Below are 22,649 nucleotides of genomic sequence, written 5' to 3' on the forward strand. Positions count from 1 at the left end.
GTTCACCACAACCATCCACCTCCTAAGACAACAGCTTGATAAGTATAATTTTAACCATCAGTGATGGTACTTGCCTTCTTCAGCCACTCATTCCCACTACTATTAGTCATTTCAGCCGTGTCAAAGGAAATCCTCACTACATAGTAAGGTGTATTGGAAAAATGATCTCTGGAATAATTTTCTTTCTTTCTTTCCTTCCTTTCTTCCTTTCTGTCTTTCTTTCTTTCTTTCTCTCTTTTCTTTCTTTCTTCCTCTCTTTTCTTTCTTTCTTTCTCTCTTTCCTTTCTTTCTTTTTCTTGCTGGATGATTTTTAACCCAGACTGTTCCTTAACTAAGGGAATTAAGTGACAACATATCTACAAATTAACCCACATCAAACCCACAATAATAAAAAAACCCGACATTAAAGTCTCCCACATTGAACAAAAGCAGTAGAGCTGAACAGACAAAAGGACAAGTTTCCACAGTGAGAATTTAAACAAGGAAAGAAGATAACAGGCCTTTAAAAAGTACTTATTATTAACATCCTTCCAGACAGAATTATTGGTAGAGTGGCTCTTTTCTTTTTCTTATTATAAAAATAATTTATAACCTAATCCAAGATAAAATTAGTCCACCTATATTATCAATATATTTTTTCCTCAGCTTTCATTCTGCCATGAAAATATTTGCTGCAACACACCAATCAGTAGAAGACACCAATCAGTTTGTACCTGGTTTCACAGGTAGTCTGTGCAGTCTGTGGACAAACATGTCACATGAAAAATTTTGAAAGTCTATACACATGTATAAACTATTTTGTAGAGTCAAGCACAGCTATTAAAGCCCTGTACATATCACGTAGAGGGCTGAAAAAATAAATATGTGGTAACATTTAAAAGCTTGCATTTTTGCCTTGCTTCTGAGAGTAAGCCCAGTCTGAAGCCCTGTCCCTAGTTTACCGGATTTAAATGAGCATGCACCCCTCTTATCTCATTACTCATTCAGATTGGGAGATGTGGATCATTAAGCTGGGTACTAATTTGCTCCTAAACTGCACTCATTCATCATGAGTTGGCAGTGAGAGGTTGACCAAGTCAGTTGTGGAATACATCTGTGACCCTCCCATGGATTGTGTATTTTCTGCATGAGTTACTTAATAAATTCTCTAGAAGTTATTTTAACAGTTTTAGTAGCCATTTTTTTTAAGCACAATGATTTCTGTGGTCAGGTCAGATACCTGGTTAGATACAGAGGTTGTATTCAAAACTCATCTTCTATAATCTCAATCTATATGTTTAGTATTACCTTCTTTATTGTGTAAAAAGGGTATTTCTGTACTGTTCTTCATAAAATGACATTTCTGATGGACTATTATGATAAATCACAACAGAATCTGGTATTGCACAGAATGATGTATCTTCACTGGGGATAACGCTTTTGTCAGTAAGGGTTATCTACACTGGGTGAGGAGGGGGTTTCTCTGAGGAGATTCATGTAATTGCTAAGGGATTCTTATATGTGCTTCTGACTTAAGCTTCTCTCTCATGAACACATTCTGCAATAACTTAACTTGTGTCTCAGATTATTTTTCATGATAAAGATATTTTCAGCAATCATTTGTTGGATGGAGAGGTACTAAAATCCATAATATGATTCATCATCATGTGTTGTGCCAGCCATGTTTAAATAAACAGTAAATCTATTGTAAATATTTTTACAAAATGTATGGTTATGAAAACATCACAACAGATTGGGAATTAAACACATTTGCAACACATAAACTGTCCAACACTCTAGGTAAGGAAACTTCTGTAATAGAAATTTTACAGAGAGCACTTTTTACCTACTCATAGACATCTGGGGTTTTTGCCAGCTTATAATAATTTGTAAAAATATTAACATAATACAAGTTAGAGACAGGAGCAACACAAGAAATCACTCGTTTTATACACAAAGCAAAATTGGATTCTTATCACCTCTTAATATTGTAGTATTTTTGTTTAATAACTAAAAGAAATCACATATTGTGGTTTTTTTTTCCCTTGGTGTAGAACTAGAACTGTTCACCCTTAAAAAGAAGTAGACAAATATTTATATATGTAAATTGAAATGTACTAAATCACTGAATTACCTAATTTTTCAGAGGGAAGAGAAACACTGCTTTTTCCAGGACCCAGAATAACAGCCAAACCTTCAGATAGTGATGGAAGGATGCTGGTACTGAGATCTACGCGAGTTAGGCTTTCAGGTTCTCTTTCCAAGGCTTTTAGAATACCTCCAACACAGTTATTTTCTGTCCCCTCCTTGTTCTGACCGTTCTTCTGTGGACTCTGAACAATATGAACAATGCTCTGCTGGGCCAAGTCACACTTCTGCAACACAAAACAAAAATCCCAATAAGTAATTAATTGTGACATAATGGACAAAATTCCTCTATCTCCAACGTGTTATTTGCTAAATTGTCTCCAAGTCACTTTGTGGAGAATTTCAGTGGATGGTAATGGAGTTTAAAGCAAAGCGACAAGGGTAAATTGTTGGAATCAGGATTACTTGCATTGGCAAAAGGGTCACAACACTTACAAGTTTTAAACATTTAACAAAGAAACGGTGGACAGAGCCAACAGCTCTAAATAAGTCTGGTTTATTGGCACAAATGAAAAACTCATAAGGTAGCACTACTAAATCAAGCACTAATAATATTCAACGCTTAATAGGCACTCGCACAGATAATGCTGATACACACTCTTCATGCAGCAATTTAACGTCAAATTTGATTATCACAGAGAGTTCATGAAGCTCTCTCAAGCTACTACCAAGTATTTTTATAAACAGAAACAGGGAAGATGATGCTACTGATGGAGACTGATACTTATTGCTTCTTTAGATAGCTGATGTCATTGCAAAATCTCTCTCAATTTTTGAGCAGGCTTGGGAATATGGAGAAGTCCCAGCTGATTGGAAGTTGGTAAATGTTGTCCCAATTTTCAGGGGCAAGAAGAAGGACCCTGGAAACTACAGGCTTGTCAGTCTAAATACAGTGCTGTGTAAAGTTATGGAGAAGATTATTCTGAGAGGTATTGAAAAACATGAAAGACAAAGCAGTCATTGGTCACAGCCAGCATGGAAAGCCCTGCTTATCCAAACTGATTTCCTTCTATGATAAGGTAATCCACCTGGCTGATCAAGGGAAGTCAGTTGATGTAGTCTTTTTGGATTTCAGCAAAGCTTTCCTTACTGTCTTTCACCATATCCTTCTGGACAAAATGTCCAAAACAGCTGGATAAACACATCATGTGGTGGATGAGCAATTGGTTCACGGGTCAAGCACAGAGGGTAATAGTGAATGGGGTAACATCAGACTGGTGACTTGTCACTAGTGGGGTTCCACAGGGCTGCATCTTGGGCACAGTGCTCTTCAACATCTTCATAAATGACTTGGATGCAGGACTGGAAGGGATACTAAGTAAGTCTGCAGATGATACAAAACTAGGAGGAGCTGTTTATTCCCTCAGAGGAAGGGAGACCCTACAGACAGACCTTGATAAATTAGAGGACTGGGGCAATCACCAACCATTTGAAGTTCAACAAGGGAAAGTGCCCAATTCTGCATCTGAGATGGGGCAACCCTGGATGTTTGTACAGACTGGGGAATGAGAAGCTGAAAAGCAGTGCCACGGAAAGGGACCCGGGGGTCCTGGTCAACAGCAAGCTGAATGTGAGTCAGCAGTGCCCTGGCAGCCAGGAGGGCCAACCGTGTCCTGGGGGGTATCAGGCAAAGCATCACCAGCCAGTCGAGGGAAGCGATTGTCCCGCTCTGCTCTGCACTGGTGTGGCCTCACCTGGAATATTTTGTGCAGTTTTGAGTACCACAATACAGGAAAGATACCGAGCTATTAGAGAGCATCCAAAGGAGGGCAATGAAGATGGTGAAGGACTTTGAGAGGAAGCCGTGTGAAGAGCGGCTGAGGTCACTTGGTCTCTTCATCCTGCAGAAGAGGAGACTGAGGGGAGCCCTTATCACAGTCTATGACTTCCTCATGAGGGGAAGAGGAGGGACAGGCACTGATCTCTTCTCTGTGGTTACCAGTGACAGGACTCAAGGGAATGGCCTGAAGTTGTGCCAGGGGAGGTTTAGGTTGAATATTAGAAAAAAGTTCTTAACCCAGAGGGTGGCTGGGCACTGGAACAGGCTCCCCAGGGAAGTGGTCACAGTCTGGCAGAGTTCAAGAAGCGTTTGAATGATACTCTCGGGTGCATGGTGTCACTCTTGGGGATGGTCCTGTGCAGGAGTTGGACTCGATGATCCTTGTGGGTCCCTTCCAACTCGGCATATTCTGTGTGATTCTGTGATTCTCCCTAATGTAATTTTCAGTCTAAATCTGGTTTTAGATATAGACTCAGTATTGAGTTTCCCATTGTGTCAAGAAATGACATTTAACTGTTGACTTTAGAGTTAGAGAAAGCCTGTGGAAGATCTCATGACTGCTATAGTCTTTGCTGATAAAACAAAAGGATTGCTAGCAATTTTGGCCCAATTCAGGATATCATTTTGTTGTCTCACATATATATAAGCTCTTCCTCTTTTTCAGTCCTCAATAGAGGTGATTCTTAGATAGTCTTTCCAGATCTTTTGTTTTAGAAAAAAAGTAGGATGAATGAAGATCTTAAAAAACATCTATTAATGATAAATCAGGATAAAATTCACATCTTGTACAGCATTTCCCTAATACAGAAAAGAAAAGTAAAATATTACATCAGAATTAGAAATCACAGAGAATTTAGAAGACCTATCATTAATGAAGGGCATTCAAGAAAGACTTGTATTGATCTCTCCACAACTCACCTTGCAACAAAATTTGTTCTTTTTTGCGTGATACCTTCTGGAGACCCACACCTTGTCTAGTGTCACGAATGAACCACACACAAACATCAATCTACACAGAAAGTAGTTTGAATATCCCTCAGGAAATTAATTTTCCAACTCTTTGCAGCATCATTAGGTTGGCCATCTCTGTCATGAAATGTCAAGACAGACTGTTGACTACATTTGGGAGGAACAGAAAAAGAATTCTAAAGCATTTGCCTCTGTATCTACAAAATATTTAGATTTTTTAGTTTAGACTATAGTAGTTTATATTACAGATGCAATTATTGCATGTACTTTTAATTGCAAAAGATTCCTTTATAGATATTTTAGTGCTGTTTCTACCCTCATTATTACCCACTTTCTCTTCTACCACTTTTTCAACTCTGGTCTCCTCTCTGTTTGGTGGCTTTCCTTCATTCTCTTCAATTAATTCTCAGTACTTCTCTCTCCACCCTTGCAAGGCATTTCTAAAAGATAAAAATCTGTTGTTTTGTTTTGTTTTAATTGAATTTTTAATAACACACTCTCTCCTTAGTGAAGCAGTAATCAGTTAGCAGAGATTTGTCAAGCAAAGATGTTGCAGTCTTAATATTCAATCAAAGCAGTTATTAGATTTCAACTTTAAAACATTATGTTGACATTAAAGGTCTCCTTTTTTCTGTACAACTTGTTGCCCTCAGCATTTTAACAAGATCCCTTAAATAGTTTAATAATTTCATTCATTAATAAAAAATCCAAAACATGTCTGTCACTCTAAAACTTCTCCAAGAATACTGCATGACATTAAGGAATTTAATAACCTAAGAGAAATTAATAATGAATTTAGTAATCTAGGCAAATGAGGAGCTCAAAAGTGATTTGCTCAGTTACAGTGAGAATTAAAAAAGAAAAACAGGTATATATGTAAAAACTCACACCTTCATAAACCCCTAATAAACTGCCAATCAGTCACACTCTGTTTTAATGAGCATCTTTTCTGGCAGTTTTGCTTGCTTAAGCAGACCCTGTCCTGCCTTTCATTTTTCTCCCATCATCTACTATCCTTCTCAGTTTTTTTTAAAGCTTGCATCAGTTCCTGATTCAGTTCACATCTTAATGCTGTGCAACAATTACACTGAGGAGATAGTGCACATGAGAGAATAAGAGGGATGGCTACGGCTGGTTTAAAAAAAAAAAAAAAAACCCCCACACCACCACAACCTTTTTGAACCACTCCTGCTTGATCTTGACTCCTGTACACATTTAGATGCCTGGTTAAAATTGACTGATCTTTTAAAAGTATACATTCTTTTCCAGTTCTTTTTTTGCAAGCTGGAGGGTTATGTGGTTAGCTCAGAAACAAAGGAAGGGATGACAAAATAGAACTCCATCTTACCTACTATTCTCTCTCCAACGATATCAAGAACTACATACTTCAGAAAAAGATGTAAAATATGCACTTTGGGCATCTATATATCCATATGACTATAGCAATAGTGTATTTCTGGATTTCATTTGATAAAAGTTTTCATTTTAAAAGGGTAGGAGAACCTGTCGTGTCTTAGCTTTCTTGTATCTCTTAATCAAAAACAAAAACAAACTTTGAAAGATTGAATGTCAGTCAGTACTGATGATGATAGTGTAGATAATAGTCATGGGAAAGCTTAATTAGGAGATCTCAGGATAATTTTTCAAAGATAGTGGGGAGAAGAAAGAAACAACATCCTCATAAATACACTTTGCAGATTTGATATGAAAGTCACTGAGCAACAGTAAACATGGAAATCCAAATCATCCATTTTGTAATGTTTCTCATTACATTTGAATTTAATTTGGCTTGTGTTTAAAGGAGGAAAGTAATTCTCAACCTTGGTGAGAAAAGTGATAAAACAGCACAAGAAGAAAATAAAAAAGGGTTGTGATCACATCATAATTGTGGAGAGAGTTGGATGGGAATATCATCTAGCATTGAGCAGAATTTGGGTGATTAATACTTTATAGCAGACTACATTTCACAGACAATAGATGGGCTAGGTCTGCAACTTTTTCTTTGAAGTAGAATTCAAACTATTTCTGTAAATGTTTAGGTTTTGCCTCCGGTTACTATTGTAAGATACAATTGTTTATGTCAATGTCACTTTCATTTTCTTCATGTATTTGTTTTACGCCTCAGGAAACATTCTTTTGAGAATATCTACTATTAAAGATTCTAGAGATATTGTCTTGTCTTATCTGTTGATCCAAATTAATGCCGGTGATCCATATTCCAAAGGGGAACACTGCAAGTGTATATACTGTAGATTATGAAGTATTTCCCTCACTAGAGCAAAGGGAGCTGAGACGATCCAGAAATAATGAAACTCAGTGTAAAGGACTGGTTCTTTAGAGACAATGACGTTTGGCCAACTTGGGAAAATGAATTCATAGCAGAAGAAATTAAAACTTGTCTCATTCAAGCCTTTTGCTTTTTTTTCTCTTTTTTTTCTGAATTCTCAAGTTGAATTTCACAAGGCTGAGTCAGCATGTCTTGAGTGAGTAACACAATATTCTTTGGTGCTGACAGCTGTGGGCTAACTAGAAGGTCAACTGGGGAGACTGAACTAAATTATGAAGAGGGAAAAGACAATTGTGTTTCAGTAACTCTGAAATCTCTTGTTGGGCTCTGGGGACACCTCACTGCAGCCTTTCAGTACTTAAAGGAGGCTTCTAAAAAAAAAAAAGGGAGACTTTTTACATGGGCAGATAATGATAGGACAAGGGGGAACACTTTAAAAGAGAAGAGATTTAGATTAGATGTTGGGAAGTAATTCTTTACTGAAAGGGTGGTGAGGTACTGGAACGGGCTGCCCAGAGAAGCTGTGGATGCTCCATCCTTGAAAGTGTTTAAGGTCAGACTGGGTGGGGCCACATAATCTAGTGGGTGACATCCCTGTCAGTGGTGATGGGGTTGGAACCAGATAATCTTTATTGTCCCTTCCAACCCAAACTATTCTATGTTTCTGTGATTCTGACAGATTTCTGTTAATTACTTTCTTGACAACATATTTTGATAGTATTATCAATACTGAAAGAAGTGTTCTCAATCTAATTAATATATAGTCCATAAGAGAAGTCATATTTTATGAAGTGCAATACACCTTTTGAAATGTTTTAATAAAAGAAGCACTAGAGCAGAGAATAGTTTGAATTTGAAGCTTTGAATATGAATATAAAAAAGCTAATTTCTCGTGGTGTTTTGTCTTGGAAGGGAATTTGAAAAAATTTCATTTTAAGTTAACAATTTCAAGTTAACTTGGGAGTTTTTAGCTGTTGGGATTTTTAAAATTGCATAACAATCACAAAAAGAAATTCTTCACACTCCACTACCAGCCATTCAGTTTGAACTCCCAACTTTTACATTATCTGGAGATCCACATCTTTGCCCATAGATCTCTGGGGCCTATTGTGGAAACCATAACAATTTGCCTAATTGCTCCCTATTTAGATCAAGCAGATAATAGACTGCCTGATACCACTCCTTAAGAGAGTCAAACAAGGTCACTGCTCAAGAAAACATATTTTAAACTTCTAGGAATGATCAACAAGAACCAAAAGGTTGGCTTTCTGGTTAGTTTTTTTCTTAACTGTGATGCATTTCAGCATCAGACAGGAAAACAGGGGGAACATTTTCGTCTCATTAATCTGCAGGATGAATGAAATAATAAAACTGCTGTCCAAAGTATGCATAGCACAATACACCTCTTCAAACCAATGGGACCCTCTTAAAACTACTGATGACACAACAATTTTATTGGAAAAGTCTTTTTTTTAATGGATAATGTAGAGGGACATTAAAGATGACCTTCTAAACAGAAAAATAACCACATCAAGTTCCCAGAAGAGAGAAAAAAAAGCCCACCATGACTTACTTTACTATTGTTGTAACCCTCTCACAAGGACAGAGTCCAAGTCTCAAAAGCAGCAGACACAGAAAGGAAATCAATTGGAAGAGCAAAACTATTTCTTTCCCTAATCACAGGGAATGCAAAAAAGCAAAAAGAAGAAAGTAACAACAGAAAAATACACTTTACTACATAGGAAGTTAAAGCTGATATATTAAAGTGCTTGAAAGTAGAGACTATCTAAAATAAAAAATACAGATATAGCAATACCATTTTGTTGAGCTACATTGATTTAAGAAATCGGAAGCAAGATTTGCAAGAAGACCTAACATCTTTTATTTAACCAGTTGATACAGAAAGAAGAATTAAATAAGCTTTTGGGCTCAGAGACTCTTATGCAGGTCATGACAAGGGAAAATCTGAAGGGAAAATTAAGCACTGTTAAAATAATGAAGCAAATCAGCACTTTGATCTGATATCACCATCCATTTGTGGGAATTCTGTCTGCTCAGTGGCAGTGAACCAAATACTGCTCCCCGTGGGGCAAAGGAAAAAAGCCAGTACACCACTGGGCATAAATTACATAGACCACATAGCAGTTAAATTCCAGCAATCAGAAACTACTTTATATTTTATGATGCTGTGGAATACATATACATTTGACTTCAGTTCACCTTTTCAACATTTTCAGAGTTATACATTACTTTGCTCCTTTAGCATTCAGAATATCGTGGGTGCTAAGCAACACCTAGAAATAGAAGGAAAAATAGAGGTATTATTGAAAGCACCACACATTCAATTAAATGTGATGAAAAGGTAGAAAATCCTTCACTTAGCAGAATATTTGTACCTTAACTTTTATCATCTTTTCCTATTCAGTTCTTACGGTAGTTTAACTATTCACAGTGTCAAAGAAATGGAATAAAAGGAAATATACACAAAAAATGTGCTATGGAAAAAGATTCATCGCTTTCTAAGTCCAAAACCTAGTATCATTTTAAGGACTACTATTAGAGTCCTTTTTCACATGGAGTCCTATGGAAAATACAAGGGATAATGAGTACAGGTTATTCCTGGGGAGATTCCAATCAGAACACAAGAGGAAAATTTTTCACAATGAGAACAATCAGCCAGCCATTGGAATAATCTCCCCAGGGCAGTGGTGGATTCCACAACGTTGGACACTTTTTAGATTTAGCTGAACATAGTGCTGGTCTATCTTGTCTAGACCATGCTTTTGACAAGAACAATTGGACCAGATGATCCCTGAGGTTCCTTCTAATCTGGTATTCTATGATTCTATCAATTATTCTTACATAAACAAATGAAGTTTAGAGGAATCCAGAAAAGGCTTCTGAGTAAGAAATCAGGGCCACTCTATGTAACCTCCCCTAGAGAAACATTTAGGTTCTGTGAAGTTGTCACAGTCCTGATTGTGTTTGCCAATTGATAATTCAGGATTACAGCAAACAGTAAGTATAGCAGTCATATTGGTATATATTCCTATGTATTTTCTCTTCCTGTGAGATTGAACTTTCTGAAGACATCTCTAGAGACTCCTTCCCATATGTAAGTGCCAGGAGAGAGGAAGAAATTCCATTTGCACTTTGTAAGGAAACATAATCCTAAAATTCCCAAGGTAGTTGCTTAAAACCATAAATCTTACTATTGCTTTGAACTTTCACGTGGAACATGCTTGCTATCAAGTACCTTTTTATGTAATGCTATATAAAAGGAGTTAAGTCATACACATTTAAATTAAGATTCTGTTGTGTTTTAGCAAACAGAACAATGGATGTTGAACAAGAGGAAATAAGTAGATACAGTGTGATTTATTACAGCTCCTCCAGCTAATGGTCCCTCCATGTAGCAGGAAGCCTTGACCAGCGTTTAAAAAAATAAAATCCTCTGATTACAGTCAAGCACAATGTTATATATTACAAAGGTTCAGCTCTGAATGATACTCTTTAAAGAGAAGTAGAAAACTTACAAACTGACAAGTCCCTTAATGAGTTAATAATTTGCCGGAAATGTATTCAACCAACAGTATTTAAAATTCCTCACACTAAATTTAAACTAAGTCAGAATTCCCCCTCTTCCTTCACTTACAAATCACTTTATGCTTCATTTCCATCTTTTTCAAATTATAAGACACAAAAACGTAATGTTAATTTCTAGCTCAGTGGAGGGAATGCAGAGATAATGCTCAGTTAGGAACTCAGCAGGGTTATTACTTTTTGTACATAATCTAAGACCTCAGCAATGCTATGTATATATTTCTAAATGGCATTACTAATACCATGACATCATTAATATGAATGTAGATTCTTGAATGTAGACCTTATAGAACAAACTCCTGAAAGACAAATTAACCCCTATAAGAAATAAAAATGTTTTATTGGCAGCATATGAGACAGTTTACAACATTAAAATACCTTCCTAAATTATTTTTATTCCCTTCAAAACTCTGCATAACAATCTGCAAAAGGCACAGAAGAAAGTCAGATTTTTGATATTACATTTACAAAGCTCTTAGTATCTCCACAGTGACACTAAGAACATATCATGTTGATATAAAATCGAAGAGAAATAGTCAAATGAACACTAAATTCACATAAAACTTTTCTCCTCGATAAATGAAGAACTTTTTCCCGCTTGTAATTTCATATATTGTGCATGAACAACCTACAAACAGACCATTTATAATAATGTTTGTATAGAAAGCAACAAGACAATGAAAAGCTTATAATGCTATACTAAAAATTAATACAGTTAAGTTCTCATGGTTGTTTGTTTGCATCCTAAATGCAGTTGAGTGCATCTCATTATTAATTTATTTTCCACACTGAACTATCTGATAGGATTTATATTCTCTAAACACATTATCTCCAGCTGGAAACATAAAAAAAAGAAAGCTTATTATTTACCAGGTATGGATTGTACTTTTTGTTGCTCTAATCTCTTCCCAAGCCACACAAGTAACAAGTGTATTCTGTAAAACGCTTGAATGAGTTACATTTGGGCACATTTTAGTCTCAGTTAAATGGTGATAAAGGGTACTAACCTCAGAAAAGGTCTCATAAGTGAGACATTTTTCTGTTCATAAACACTGTTTGCAGTCTTAGGCATGCACCATGGTCTAAGGACTTTATGTTTTTTGATTAACATAAGATTTAATTTTTATATCCTCTTTGCTTTAAATTCTTTGAGAAGAATTTCTCTCAGCAAGGTAGACATTGCCAGTCTGGTCACATTTCTCTGTCTGCACTTAATGCACAAATTAAGCGTTAGTGAGTAGATATAAAAGTGGCCTCACCTAGTAAGTGTCAAGATATTAATGAGACATAAATTGTATTTGAAAGGAATTTGGGAAATTCCCTTCTCCAACGAGTTCTGGAAGAATTCCTATGTATAGTTAATACTCCACTGTAGAAATTTTCCTATGAATTTACTGTCTAGTGCATCAAAAGTTTAATAGTTATAAATATTTATTTCAATTACTTCAACTAGTCATTCACAGATGTCTTTTTCATGCTTTACGGCCAGCACCTGGTATTCATCCCAACCAAAGAGCATTTTGGTCTTCTACTTCTCCCACTTCATGCATCTATATATCAGTTTGAGCAGCTGCTTTGAGAACAGCCATAAATAAAGCTCTATGCATCATACTGGGCTTACTTGGTAAATTCTTAACTCACTGGTATAAACATGGACAAGAAATAAAGTATTTTCCAGAGCTTCCCCTGATTTTATCTGAAGACTTGCTTTTAACCTAGCAGTTCCTATGACAGGTGAAAATGGTCTTAGATTTGATTTTTGGGATATGCCTACCAAAATATGCCAGCAGTATAATGCTGGAAAATCTATGCAGTGCAACATTGTGCAGCACGGCTACATATCCAACTGGATGTTACTTGAGGGTAGAAGAGACTCGGAGGAGTTTGGCAGAGGTATAGTTAGGTATGTTACAAAATAGACAGTTTATAGATTCTTCACAATCTCTAATAGGGAATCTATGCCATATCAGAAAACATATAAGTTAATCCCTATGCCCAGGATATGTGGGCTTAGTTTGTCAATTCTTTCCTTTCTGTCCCATATGCAATCATGTCTTATTTTAAAAGGGAGAATACTCATGTTGTGGTTTAACCTGGCAGGCAGCTAAATACCCCACAGTCACTGGCTCAATTCCCTGCACTCACCCACCTCCACCCCTCAACAGGATGAGGGAGAGAATTGGGAAAAAAAGTAAAATTTGTGGGTTGAGATAAAGACAGATTAAGCAGACAGAAAAGAAAGGGAAAAAAATAATAATAGTAATAAATCAAGTGATACACAACACAATTGCTCACTACCCACCAACCAAAGCCCAGCCAGTTCCTGAGCAGCAGCCCCTGGCCAGGTTCCCCTTTGTTTATATACTGACATACATAGGATGCCATATGTTATGGAATACGCCTGTGGTCAGTTGGGGTCACCTGTCCTGGCTGTGCTTCCTCACAATTTCTTCTGCCTCTCAGCCTGCTCACTGCTGGAGTGGTGCGAAACCTGAAAAATCCTTGACTCTGGGTAAACACTGCTTAGCAACAACAGAAACATCAGTGTATTATCAACATTATTCTCATCCTAGATCTAAAACCCAGTACCATACCAGCTACTGGGAAGAAAATTAACTCTATCCCAGATGAAATGAAAATAACAAAGTGACAAAAGCAAGGTAAATACTATGAAGATATAATATACATAATTAAAATTTGCTATTAAGATGAAAAGATCCTTTTTATATTTTCGAGTAATCTGTGTGATTTTTCAAAGAAAGTCTAGCATAAATGGAAAAAAATTACATAAATGTGAATCCAGACTCTGCTAAATGACCAACCTGTATATTAAATGTACCATTATAATAGGAAAGCATCTTATTGAGTCACAGATGAAAGATGGCTTTGAACATTAAAACAAGAGAATAACAACCCACAAAAAAAGATAAAGGAAACCTGCTTTAAGAGTGTACTTTTACCCTTACCTGGAAAAAAAAATGTTCAATTTCCTCCAGAGGCAAGTAAATTCTAAGAGAAAAATCTTCAGTGATATAGCATCAAGCTATGAGAGATTCAGTATTCAGATGTAGTTAAAAAAGCATAGATTATTAAGACAAACAAGGTTCCTGAAAATTATTTTGAAGATTTTTGTATCATGGTACTCTCTCTTCTGCATACATTCAGTTTGCAACATATCACATCCTTTTTATAGGCATGTCACATATAAGTTCTAACTCTTACTTTGAACATCTAGAAAATCTAGAAATATTAAGATCTTTCCATGTGGATTCTGAAAACACGTGCAGGAAGAATGTTTCCAGGTCCATCAGGCTAAGTCTAAGCAAACAAGAAAGCAACCTAACTTACATTACCAAGGAATGGAGACCAAAAGAAGTAGCTCTCCACAGCAAAATGGTTTGCATTGAGGACCTGACATCCACACTATAAAGCTTGTGGGCTAAGGTTTTGGGGATGCTTGGGATGTTTTTGAGTTTAGACTACCTCTAGTCTTGCCTCTCTTTTGCAGCTATAATAGATGAAGTTCTGAAATTCATCTCCCTGCTTAGTTTCAATCAAAAGACACCTACTTCATTTGCTCTGAGGATGCTCCATGATGTAAGCCAAAACATGGTAAATGGGGATGAACAGGAGATCCATTTCAAAAGCTGACTCCTGTTTCAAACTAAGATACTACTCCAGGCACACATTAATTGTCTAATTCTGAGCTCTCATCAAAGGCATCAGCAGAAACATTTCAGATTATCTGAGGGGTATGTACTACTGTTATTTAAAGGTAATAGATTTATTAAAATAACAACTGATGGCCAGTTACAAACTTATGTTCAGTGATTTGCTGGAAGTTACATTTATTTACATTTATAGAAACTAAAGGAAACACATAAAGTACCACAGAATGACTAAATGAAGATCAGCAAATGTAGGCTGCTCTCTCTTCACAACTAAACCACTTCTGTTTAAAAGATTAGTGGACCATTTTTCTTACAGTGTGGAGATTCAGCAGGTTTTAAAATAACTGTTAAATTTCTACTAGTGTATCTAGTAAAATTGCCACAGTGGTTTCTCCAGAGAAGCAGACCTGGTTTGCTCAGCTAGCTCCACTAAAAATCAATTTAAAAAAATCTATTATTTTAAAAACAAATACCTTGTTAACAGTTGCGCCAAGAAAGCATACAAACTCCTGTGAACTTTCCTTAGCAATGGGAATTAAGCTTTGTAAGCCTGGACTTGTAAAACATCTGTTTTAGAGCTGAACAAACAGTACAGTACAGACACATTTTGAAGCTGGAAAACAGATAATTCAGCCACACAATAAAGGGAAGAAAAAAAGCCAATGACTGTCACACTGCAATAAGATAAAAGAGAGAGACTACCAGCAGAGATTCTAGCTCTTTGTGACAGGGATTGTCATGTCAGAACATAACACTCATCATCCCTGTCTTTTAGCACACTTTTTATCACAGTGGATGGATACTCCAATGAGCAAGTCGCACCACTTAACCTCACAGCACCTCTTTGTGTTAATTATTGTTTCATGGTGTGAGAACATTTTCTGACTTCAGCCAAGGACCAGCTTTATCAGTCCTAGAAACCTCATCTTACTGAGAAGTAAGAGGTGATGCTGCTCTTATCCCTCAAAGGGTCAACACCGTAATCTGTGTAGCAAGGGATGCTACACATTCAGCTTCCTAAAGCTCTTTGATCTTGCTCAGCCTCAACTTAGGTCCCTCTCAAAAAGGGACTGAGAACATTCATGTCAATGACAAACACAGTCACATTTCTTTCTTTTTTTTCTTTTGTTTTCATCTTCTTTGCCTTGAGTGAGAAAAGCTCTGAAGTGAATTCAGTGACACCATGCGTGTGTTTAGAAGCACACAGTTAAGAGTGATGTATAGCTTATATTTGCATGCTTTTATCAGTGTCCACTCAAATGATGCTGGAGTTGGCTGGCTGCAATTAACAGGATGTAAACCCAAAACCCTTACAAGTATAGCATAAATCATTCTTTCTTCAAACAAGCCAGTACTGGAACTGAAAACAGAAAAGATGCGGGGGAGACATGGATGGGCTTGTTTGAATGGATATGGAGGGCCAGACATCTGGGAGCTTTCCTGTGTTCCTACCAAGGGAAGGAATTTCCCTTATTCAACTCTGATATATTTGTGTAAGTTAAACACAAAGGTCAGCAGGCAGAAATCATTAAATATTTCTTCTTCTATCTCTAAAATGTTTGAAAATGTGTATTTTTTAAATTCAGGTAGGGGACTGAAATTACTTGTATTCTAGACACAGTCATTCCTCAGAGTGCCCATGGCTTTCACAACTTTAGGTAAATTTGTACCAGCAAGAATTCCTTTACTTTGAATTTTTCTTTTAGCGCTTTCACTTCTACTGTGACCGAGAAGGGGAGGGAGTAACAAATTGGGCTAAAGGTTGCAATGTTATCTGCAAATAATTAAGACCATTGCTCAGGAATTGGATGCTGGGTGTCACAAGGGACTGCTAGTTCAATATTGCTTTCTAGATATTGCAGGACGGCACTTTCACATGAAACAAGCAGGATGAAAGATTCTTCTGTTGGGTTTAAGCTGCACTTCTTCAAATTTTAGCACTCTTTTGAGTGCTTCTGGAAATACAGCACCCAAGCTATGTATTCAAGATCCTGTAAGGATCACTCTCACAGCCCTGGATGCAAACTGCCTCAGAGCACTAGTTGTTGCTATTTATCACCTTTAAAGATACAGACATAAGGTACTCATAAAAAAATGTGGAATTTTGCACCATAAAACTTTATATATAAAACCCAAAAATCCTGAAAAATCATGCAGATTCTACAGCAGAGGGCCAGCGTTCTTAAAGATGAGAGTGCTGCCCTTGTAAACATGTGTTGTCATTTTCTGACAGCTATGGTAAGTGACAATCCCTCCACTATACCAAAGGGGAAAAAAACCCCTAAGAAATTAATAAAAGCTATATTTTCAAAATTATGCTCTACATCCTTAAAAAACTTCTATTCAGTGTTTATATTAATCATAATACATCAGTGCTTCAGGAGGTGTGGCACAACAGAGACCTTGTGGGATGAGCAATCCTCTGTCAGCCTCCACCGTCCAGGACACATGCAAAACAAAAATGCACATCTTAACTTGGCTTAGTATAAACACCGATGCACTGCTTACATGGGCAGTCTTGATATACTTACAAAGACAAAATGATGCAATACACTGTCTTCTCATTATTAAAAAAAAAAAAGCTAATTTTAATCTGTCCTCCACAAGTTGCACAAATTGGTAAGTGATAGAGATGAGAACACATTTAAGTTACACTTGAAGGTTTCTCTAAATGAACATATGCAAATGCTTGAAGCCTAGGGGCAGCTCTTTCTTGCACTCAGGACATTTACATAGTTTTCCAAGCTAATATTTAATCTAGTATTCAGTAAAACATCACTAATTACTTTCATAAATTCCTAACATTCTGTGAGATGTCTTTTCCCTCTGAGCTGCAAAACAGAACTTTCAAACACCTTCCTCAAGGAAGTGCAATGATTTTCACTCTATAGCGCTTTTAATTGTAAGAAAAGAAAAATTTTAGTTTTCATCTTACCGCTTAATAATAATCTTTGTAGCTTTAAAGAACACTAGAAATTATATTTTGGCAGGAAGAATTTGGGGGCAGGAAGGAATCGGAGGATTGCAATGCAAAGTTCAGTAAAGAACTGGTGTGGTCCATAAGACCAGAAGGAGGAATAGCTACAGTGAGTGATCGAAAGGCTCTATCGCACTCACTACACCTGTAAAATTAGTGTGAGGATCCATTAATTTCCTAGTCTTTCTCGATATTTTTATTATTTGTACACAGATATCCAGTTTTATAATACAAGTGGAAAACCACTAGGAAACCTACTGCCTTCATTTCCAATAGGGCTGTCAGCACAGTAGCTCTAATGACATTTGTCCTCGAACTACAACACACACTAAGTAACTCCCACTATATCATACAAGCAAAGCAGAGAAATGAAATTTTCTAATACGTAGTCACTTTATAGATATTATTTTATATATGCTTATGATGTCCTTCACTGATTTTCTCTCTCACATCAACAGTTCAAGTATGTTCAAGTATGTCAAGTATTCTCTTCTAGAAAAGTTTTCTCCAGCACTAGCAATTGCATATGATTCACAATCCTCCCCACAGCTGCTCTTCTGATCTGACCTCAAGCATTTGATTATTGTAGCAGTCCTGCAATGTGTCAGGAAAAATAAGAAAATAAAACCACTAAGGAATGTGGCGGCATCTGCACAGCTAGACTGAACTGCAATACAGTGTGGTAGAATTTTAATGGATGATGCTCCCCTGCTTCATGGATCCCTCTTCTTACCCTGCTCTTACATTTTATATTTATATTCCTGTTTGTTTAAATTAGACATAAAATCAAGTCCCACATCATGCAAGAATTCTACAAGAATATTGCAGAATACCTACATAAGTAATTTCTTTTATTGATTTAAACCCTTAAGGTCTATTTAATGGATTTAAAAAAAAAAATAGGGCAGACTGCCCTGGCACCAGTCGATGTAATTTAACACAAATCCAGAGAAGAGGATTGATCTTACTGAGCTTATCTCCAATATGGTTTACAAATACTGACTCTTAGTGTGTTAACTTGGGCCCTCTTTGCTCTGAAAGATATTTTTATACCTTTCCTCATACCAGATGGGCACGCAAGTATTTTATAAAAGATGACAGAAAAAATACATTATATAAAGCTGAGAAGAGGCAGATTAATATCAAAAACAGAAAAAGAAGTGATGAATTTGCCTGAACCAATCTTGTATTTCATGACCTCATCATGCAGAAGCTGCCTATCTATTTCAGAACAAGCGATAAATATTAAAATGAAATTTTTTTTGCATGTCTTTTCAAAAGCTTCCAATATCAATTGTTTTCACAAATGTTTTCTCCTGCAAGCAGTGAATGCCTCTTCATCAATCTTTTATCAAAAGCAATCTTGTTCTGATTTCAGTCTTATCAAAGAAACTTCTCTCTCTCCTTTGTTGCTCTTTTTTTTCCTTTCTTGGCAGAAGGTACGTGAATATCATTTTACACATGACTGTGGCTGCATCTCCATCGATCAGGAAATAAAAAGTAAGTCTGAAGGATATACTGTGACCCTGCAGATCTCCAAACAACAGAAACATATGTGCCCAATAGCGAAAAAGTAGGAAAGCATGCGTGCATGCCTACATGAATGTGCTAATATTCCTTTTTACATTTTGCATTGCCAAATATTTTGCATTGCCAAATATTTCTAAACAGATAAAATGAAAATTTAACATGGACTTGACTTCCAGATACCTTCCTGACACGTCCATGAAGGTTAAAAGAGAATATAAAATATCCAAACACCAATACAGCACAGAGCTTGGGCTCTCAGTGTTACTTGTCCACGTGGCAGGGTTTTGGTAGTGGGGTCTGCAGTGGGAAGCTGTGCAGGCAGAGGCCACGAGCTGCCCTGTGCCAGCCACAGCTAAGCCCAGACACCCTTGGACCCAGTGACAGCAACACATGGTGTGCCAAAACTGCAGTCAGGCAGGTTAGCTGGCAGCACCCCAGCTCCAGCCTATTTATGAAATACCTGCATGCAGCGGGGTGAAGAAGATGCACACGGAGACTGATGCCTGGAGGCATGTGGCTGAGGAGACAGATGTAGATGTGCTGCTGAAGGTGCTGTGGAGGAAACATGGCCAGAGGCCTTATTTGAAGCAATAACCCCATGTCAAAAGGGATGTCATAGGGAACTTCAGCCCACGGGGCAAGCCATGCTAGGGTGGGGAGACCCCTGAGGGACTATAGCCCATCGGCACCCCACATTGTGGAGGGACACCTCTGAAGGACTGAAGTCCACAGGTGAACCTTGTCAGGCAGGGACACTAAGAACAAAGGACAGAAAAAGGAAAACCTGCAAGGAGTATCACCCAGAAACCATTATGTAGTTTACTTCAACCACCTGTGCTGCCCACAGCCTCACCAAAGAGACTGTGAGGGACTGACCATAACCAGAAGTGAAAATAAAAGGACTTCAGATGAGGAACAGGAAGATGAGGTGTTTATGTCTTCTTTGTTTTACTCAGTACCCAACTCAGTGATCAGAAGGTTTTGTTAATTGACCATAAATTAAATCTAGTAAATATTCTGAATCCAGAGTATTTTACCTGCCAGACTTGCTCGATCTCCTTGAGCCCATAATGCATTCAGAACTATTCAGTCTGAAGGCTCATTTTAAATGGCACCTAGGACTGTGGGGGAAGAAAACATTCTGAACAAATACCATATGTTTTCTGCTGCTAAAGCTGGACAGCAACCAAGGTTTCAATATAGCTGGACAAGATCCTCAGTTTGTACAAATAAATGTCATTCCAAAAGTCTCACAGCACACCAAGGCCAATGTACAGTGACAGAGCTCCAGAACAGCTCCAGAGCTGCTGCAGTAACAAAAGTTTGAATATATAATGATTTTCATAGTAGAGAGAAAGAAGCTGCAAAATTCCCATTTTTGACTCCTGAGAGAAAAAACCTCAATAACCATAAATAAAACCACCTTAAGAAAAAAGGGAATAAGTTAAAAATTAACTTAAATTCATGGGCAAATGACTGGAGGCTTGTGCTCCCCACACAAGTGCTTTGTGTGTGTTTGCTTAATAAATATGCATGTACTTCAGATTGCTCCTGCCCCTCACAGAAATAATCTTGTCTTGAACATCCCAGACAGAGGAGCACTAAAGAGAAAAAAGATCTTTCTTTAGATGAATCCATAAATGAAATTTATAGATGTAGAGGCACACTAAGCTGCTCCAACCAGATTCTCAGCTTCTGGGCTGCTAAGGAGAAAAGTTTCATCGTAGGAAAGTGTTAAGTTGAATCACAGGAGAAACAATCCCAGTGACAGGATCATCACAGAACCCCACCTTGTCATGACGCCTTCCCACACAGGCAATATATATGTGAGCACAGATGAAGACAGGCAGGAGGACTCAGTCATTAGGCACATAAACTGCTGGGTTTTGAGAACATGTTTTGACTTGATCCTACTCAGCACAAAAGTGGCAGAATTTTAGCATGCTAAGAGAATGCCAGAGACAAGCTGATGATTTGTCAGTGTTTATTCTGGGGGTAAAAGATTCCAGAAAGAGAGGGCTATAATCATGAATGGCACACAGAAAGTGCTAAAAGAGTTATTCAGTCTTAAATATTAAGGAAGAATACAACAAAAATGCCAGGTATAACCTAAGATAAAGGCTGTAATTTTTCATAAAAAAAATTGTATTTTGTTTCTAAGACGCTGCCTTGTCTCAAGGTGCAGAGAAGTTCAGGGTGTTGCACTTGAGGGTCAGAAAATCACCCTGAGACGGGGAAGTAGAAAATTTATCTCTTAGAGCCAGCACTGTGTAAGGACTCTTCCCTGTTATGCTATTTATATTTATTCCTAGTGTTTTGGGTTTTTTTTTTAATTATTCCTAAATCCGACAGGATGCCTACAGGATAGATTTGTTAAACTTTCCTTCCTAGGTGAGGCGCTGGTAATGCAAAAGAATGTAGAAAATTTAGAGAAAGCTTAAATATGCCAAATGCAAACATTTAACATTTTCCTCATATTCCTGATGAAAAGAGTCAAAATGGCCTCGGTAGCAGATTTGCAATTAATAACCAAGGTCTCAAAGATTTGAGCAATGAAAGTAAACATGATCATTTTTTAAGAATTGCAGTAATTGTAATGCCTTGCTCTAAAGAAGACTTCTGTGTTTCAAACTATTACTAGAGAGTCTCTAGTTTTATACAAAACAGACGGAACAGTAGAGCCTAACTGATGTTATTTTGAGGTTTGTATATGAGAATTGTCATTGTAAATATGTTTTTCAATATTGAAAGGCATGATGACACTGTTCAAGGAAGGGAGAAAAGTTGCTAAATTCCCGTAATTTTTGAATGTTAATGTTTGGATACACAGAGGACAGAAATCACGCTCTGGAAAGAATACTTCAGCAAATTCTTTTCACTCTTTGCTTCAGCTCAATTTTTTCGAACAATCTTGAGGTGCCATCTATGAACACATATAAAGTCCTATAGAATACACACTACAAATGTGCATCAAAAGTATTTGTCATTAATATAATTTGCAATAATAATTATTGAACCCAGGGAGAAACAAAAAGTGAAGATTCCCATTACCTGCTGTGAAAACTCAATGAACTAATTTCTATTAGATGTTAATTCACATTTGTCTTGAGGTTTTTTTTTCATAGGGATGAGGTACTAAACATACAAAAGCATTTAATGAAAATTTCCTATAGGCTGAGGGTTTATTGTGGCAGTTCCTCAACACCAGTCACTATTATGCTCTGGTTTATACTTTTCATAATATAATGCTTCATTATAAGTACCTGGAATTATTTTTTTTTCCAGTAGAATTTTCAGGGGAAAATCTCAGCTTAAAGAATTCAGATGCTTGTAGGAATGAGACTAAAGAAAAATGCAATGTTTTTCCCTCATTAGAAATAGTTCTCATGATAATGAACTGGGTGGTGATTGTATAAATATTCAGTAACTGGAACAGGATATTGTACTATAAATGTGAGAAAAGGGCTGAGAGCTTAATGATACATGAAGTTCAACAAAGAAGTTGTCAGACAAGGACAATGGGATTTGAAGAAAAAGCCTGGGCAAATGGCCACAGGGTGAGAATCCATGAGTAGAGAGGGACTAGATACCAAATGAGAGAAAAGGGAGAATGACATCCAAGTCAGACTGAAAAAGAAGTGGGAGAAATAGTCATGGTCAAAGAAAATAAAAAAGTTGAAGGCCACTGGATCACATTTCTTTCTT

General features: G+C 37.0%; 1 protein-coding gene across 1 annotated transcript in view; it reads right to left on the reverse strand.

The window, feature by feature from the left end:
* The window catches only part of PRKN (parkin RBR E3 ubiquitin protein ligase), a 575,237-nt gene that overhangs the window by 479,992 nt on the left and 72,596 nt on the right, over positions 1–22,649 (reverse strand). The window contains exon 4 of the mRNA XM_018077346.2: positions 2,114–2,354. Within this exon, the coding sequence (XP_017932835.1) occupies positions 2,114–2,354 (241 nt within the window). The remainder of the gene's footprint in view (positions 1–2,113; positions 2,355–22,649) is intronic.

The sequence above is a fragment of the Manacus vitellinus genome, unplaced genomic scaffold (assembly GCF_001715985.3).
Source record: "Manacus vitellinus isolate BGI_N305 unplaced genomic scaffold, ASM171598v3 scaffold_37_pilon, whole genome shotgun sequence".
Taxonomy (NCBI): domain Eukaryota; kingdom Metazoa; phylum Chordata; class Aves; order Passeriformes; family Pipridae; genus Manacus; species Manacus vitellinus.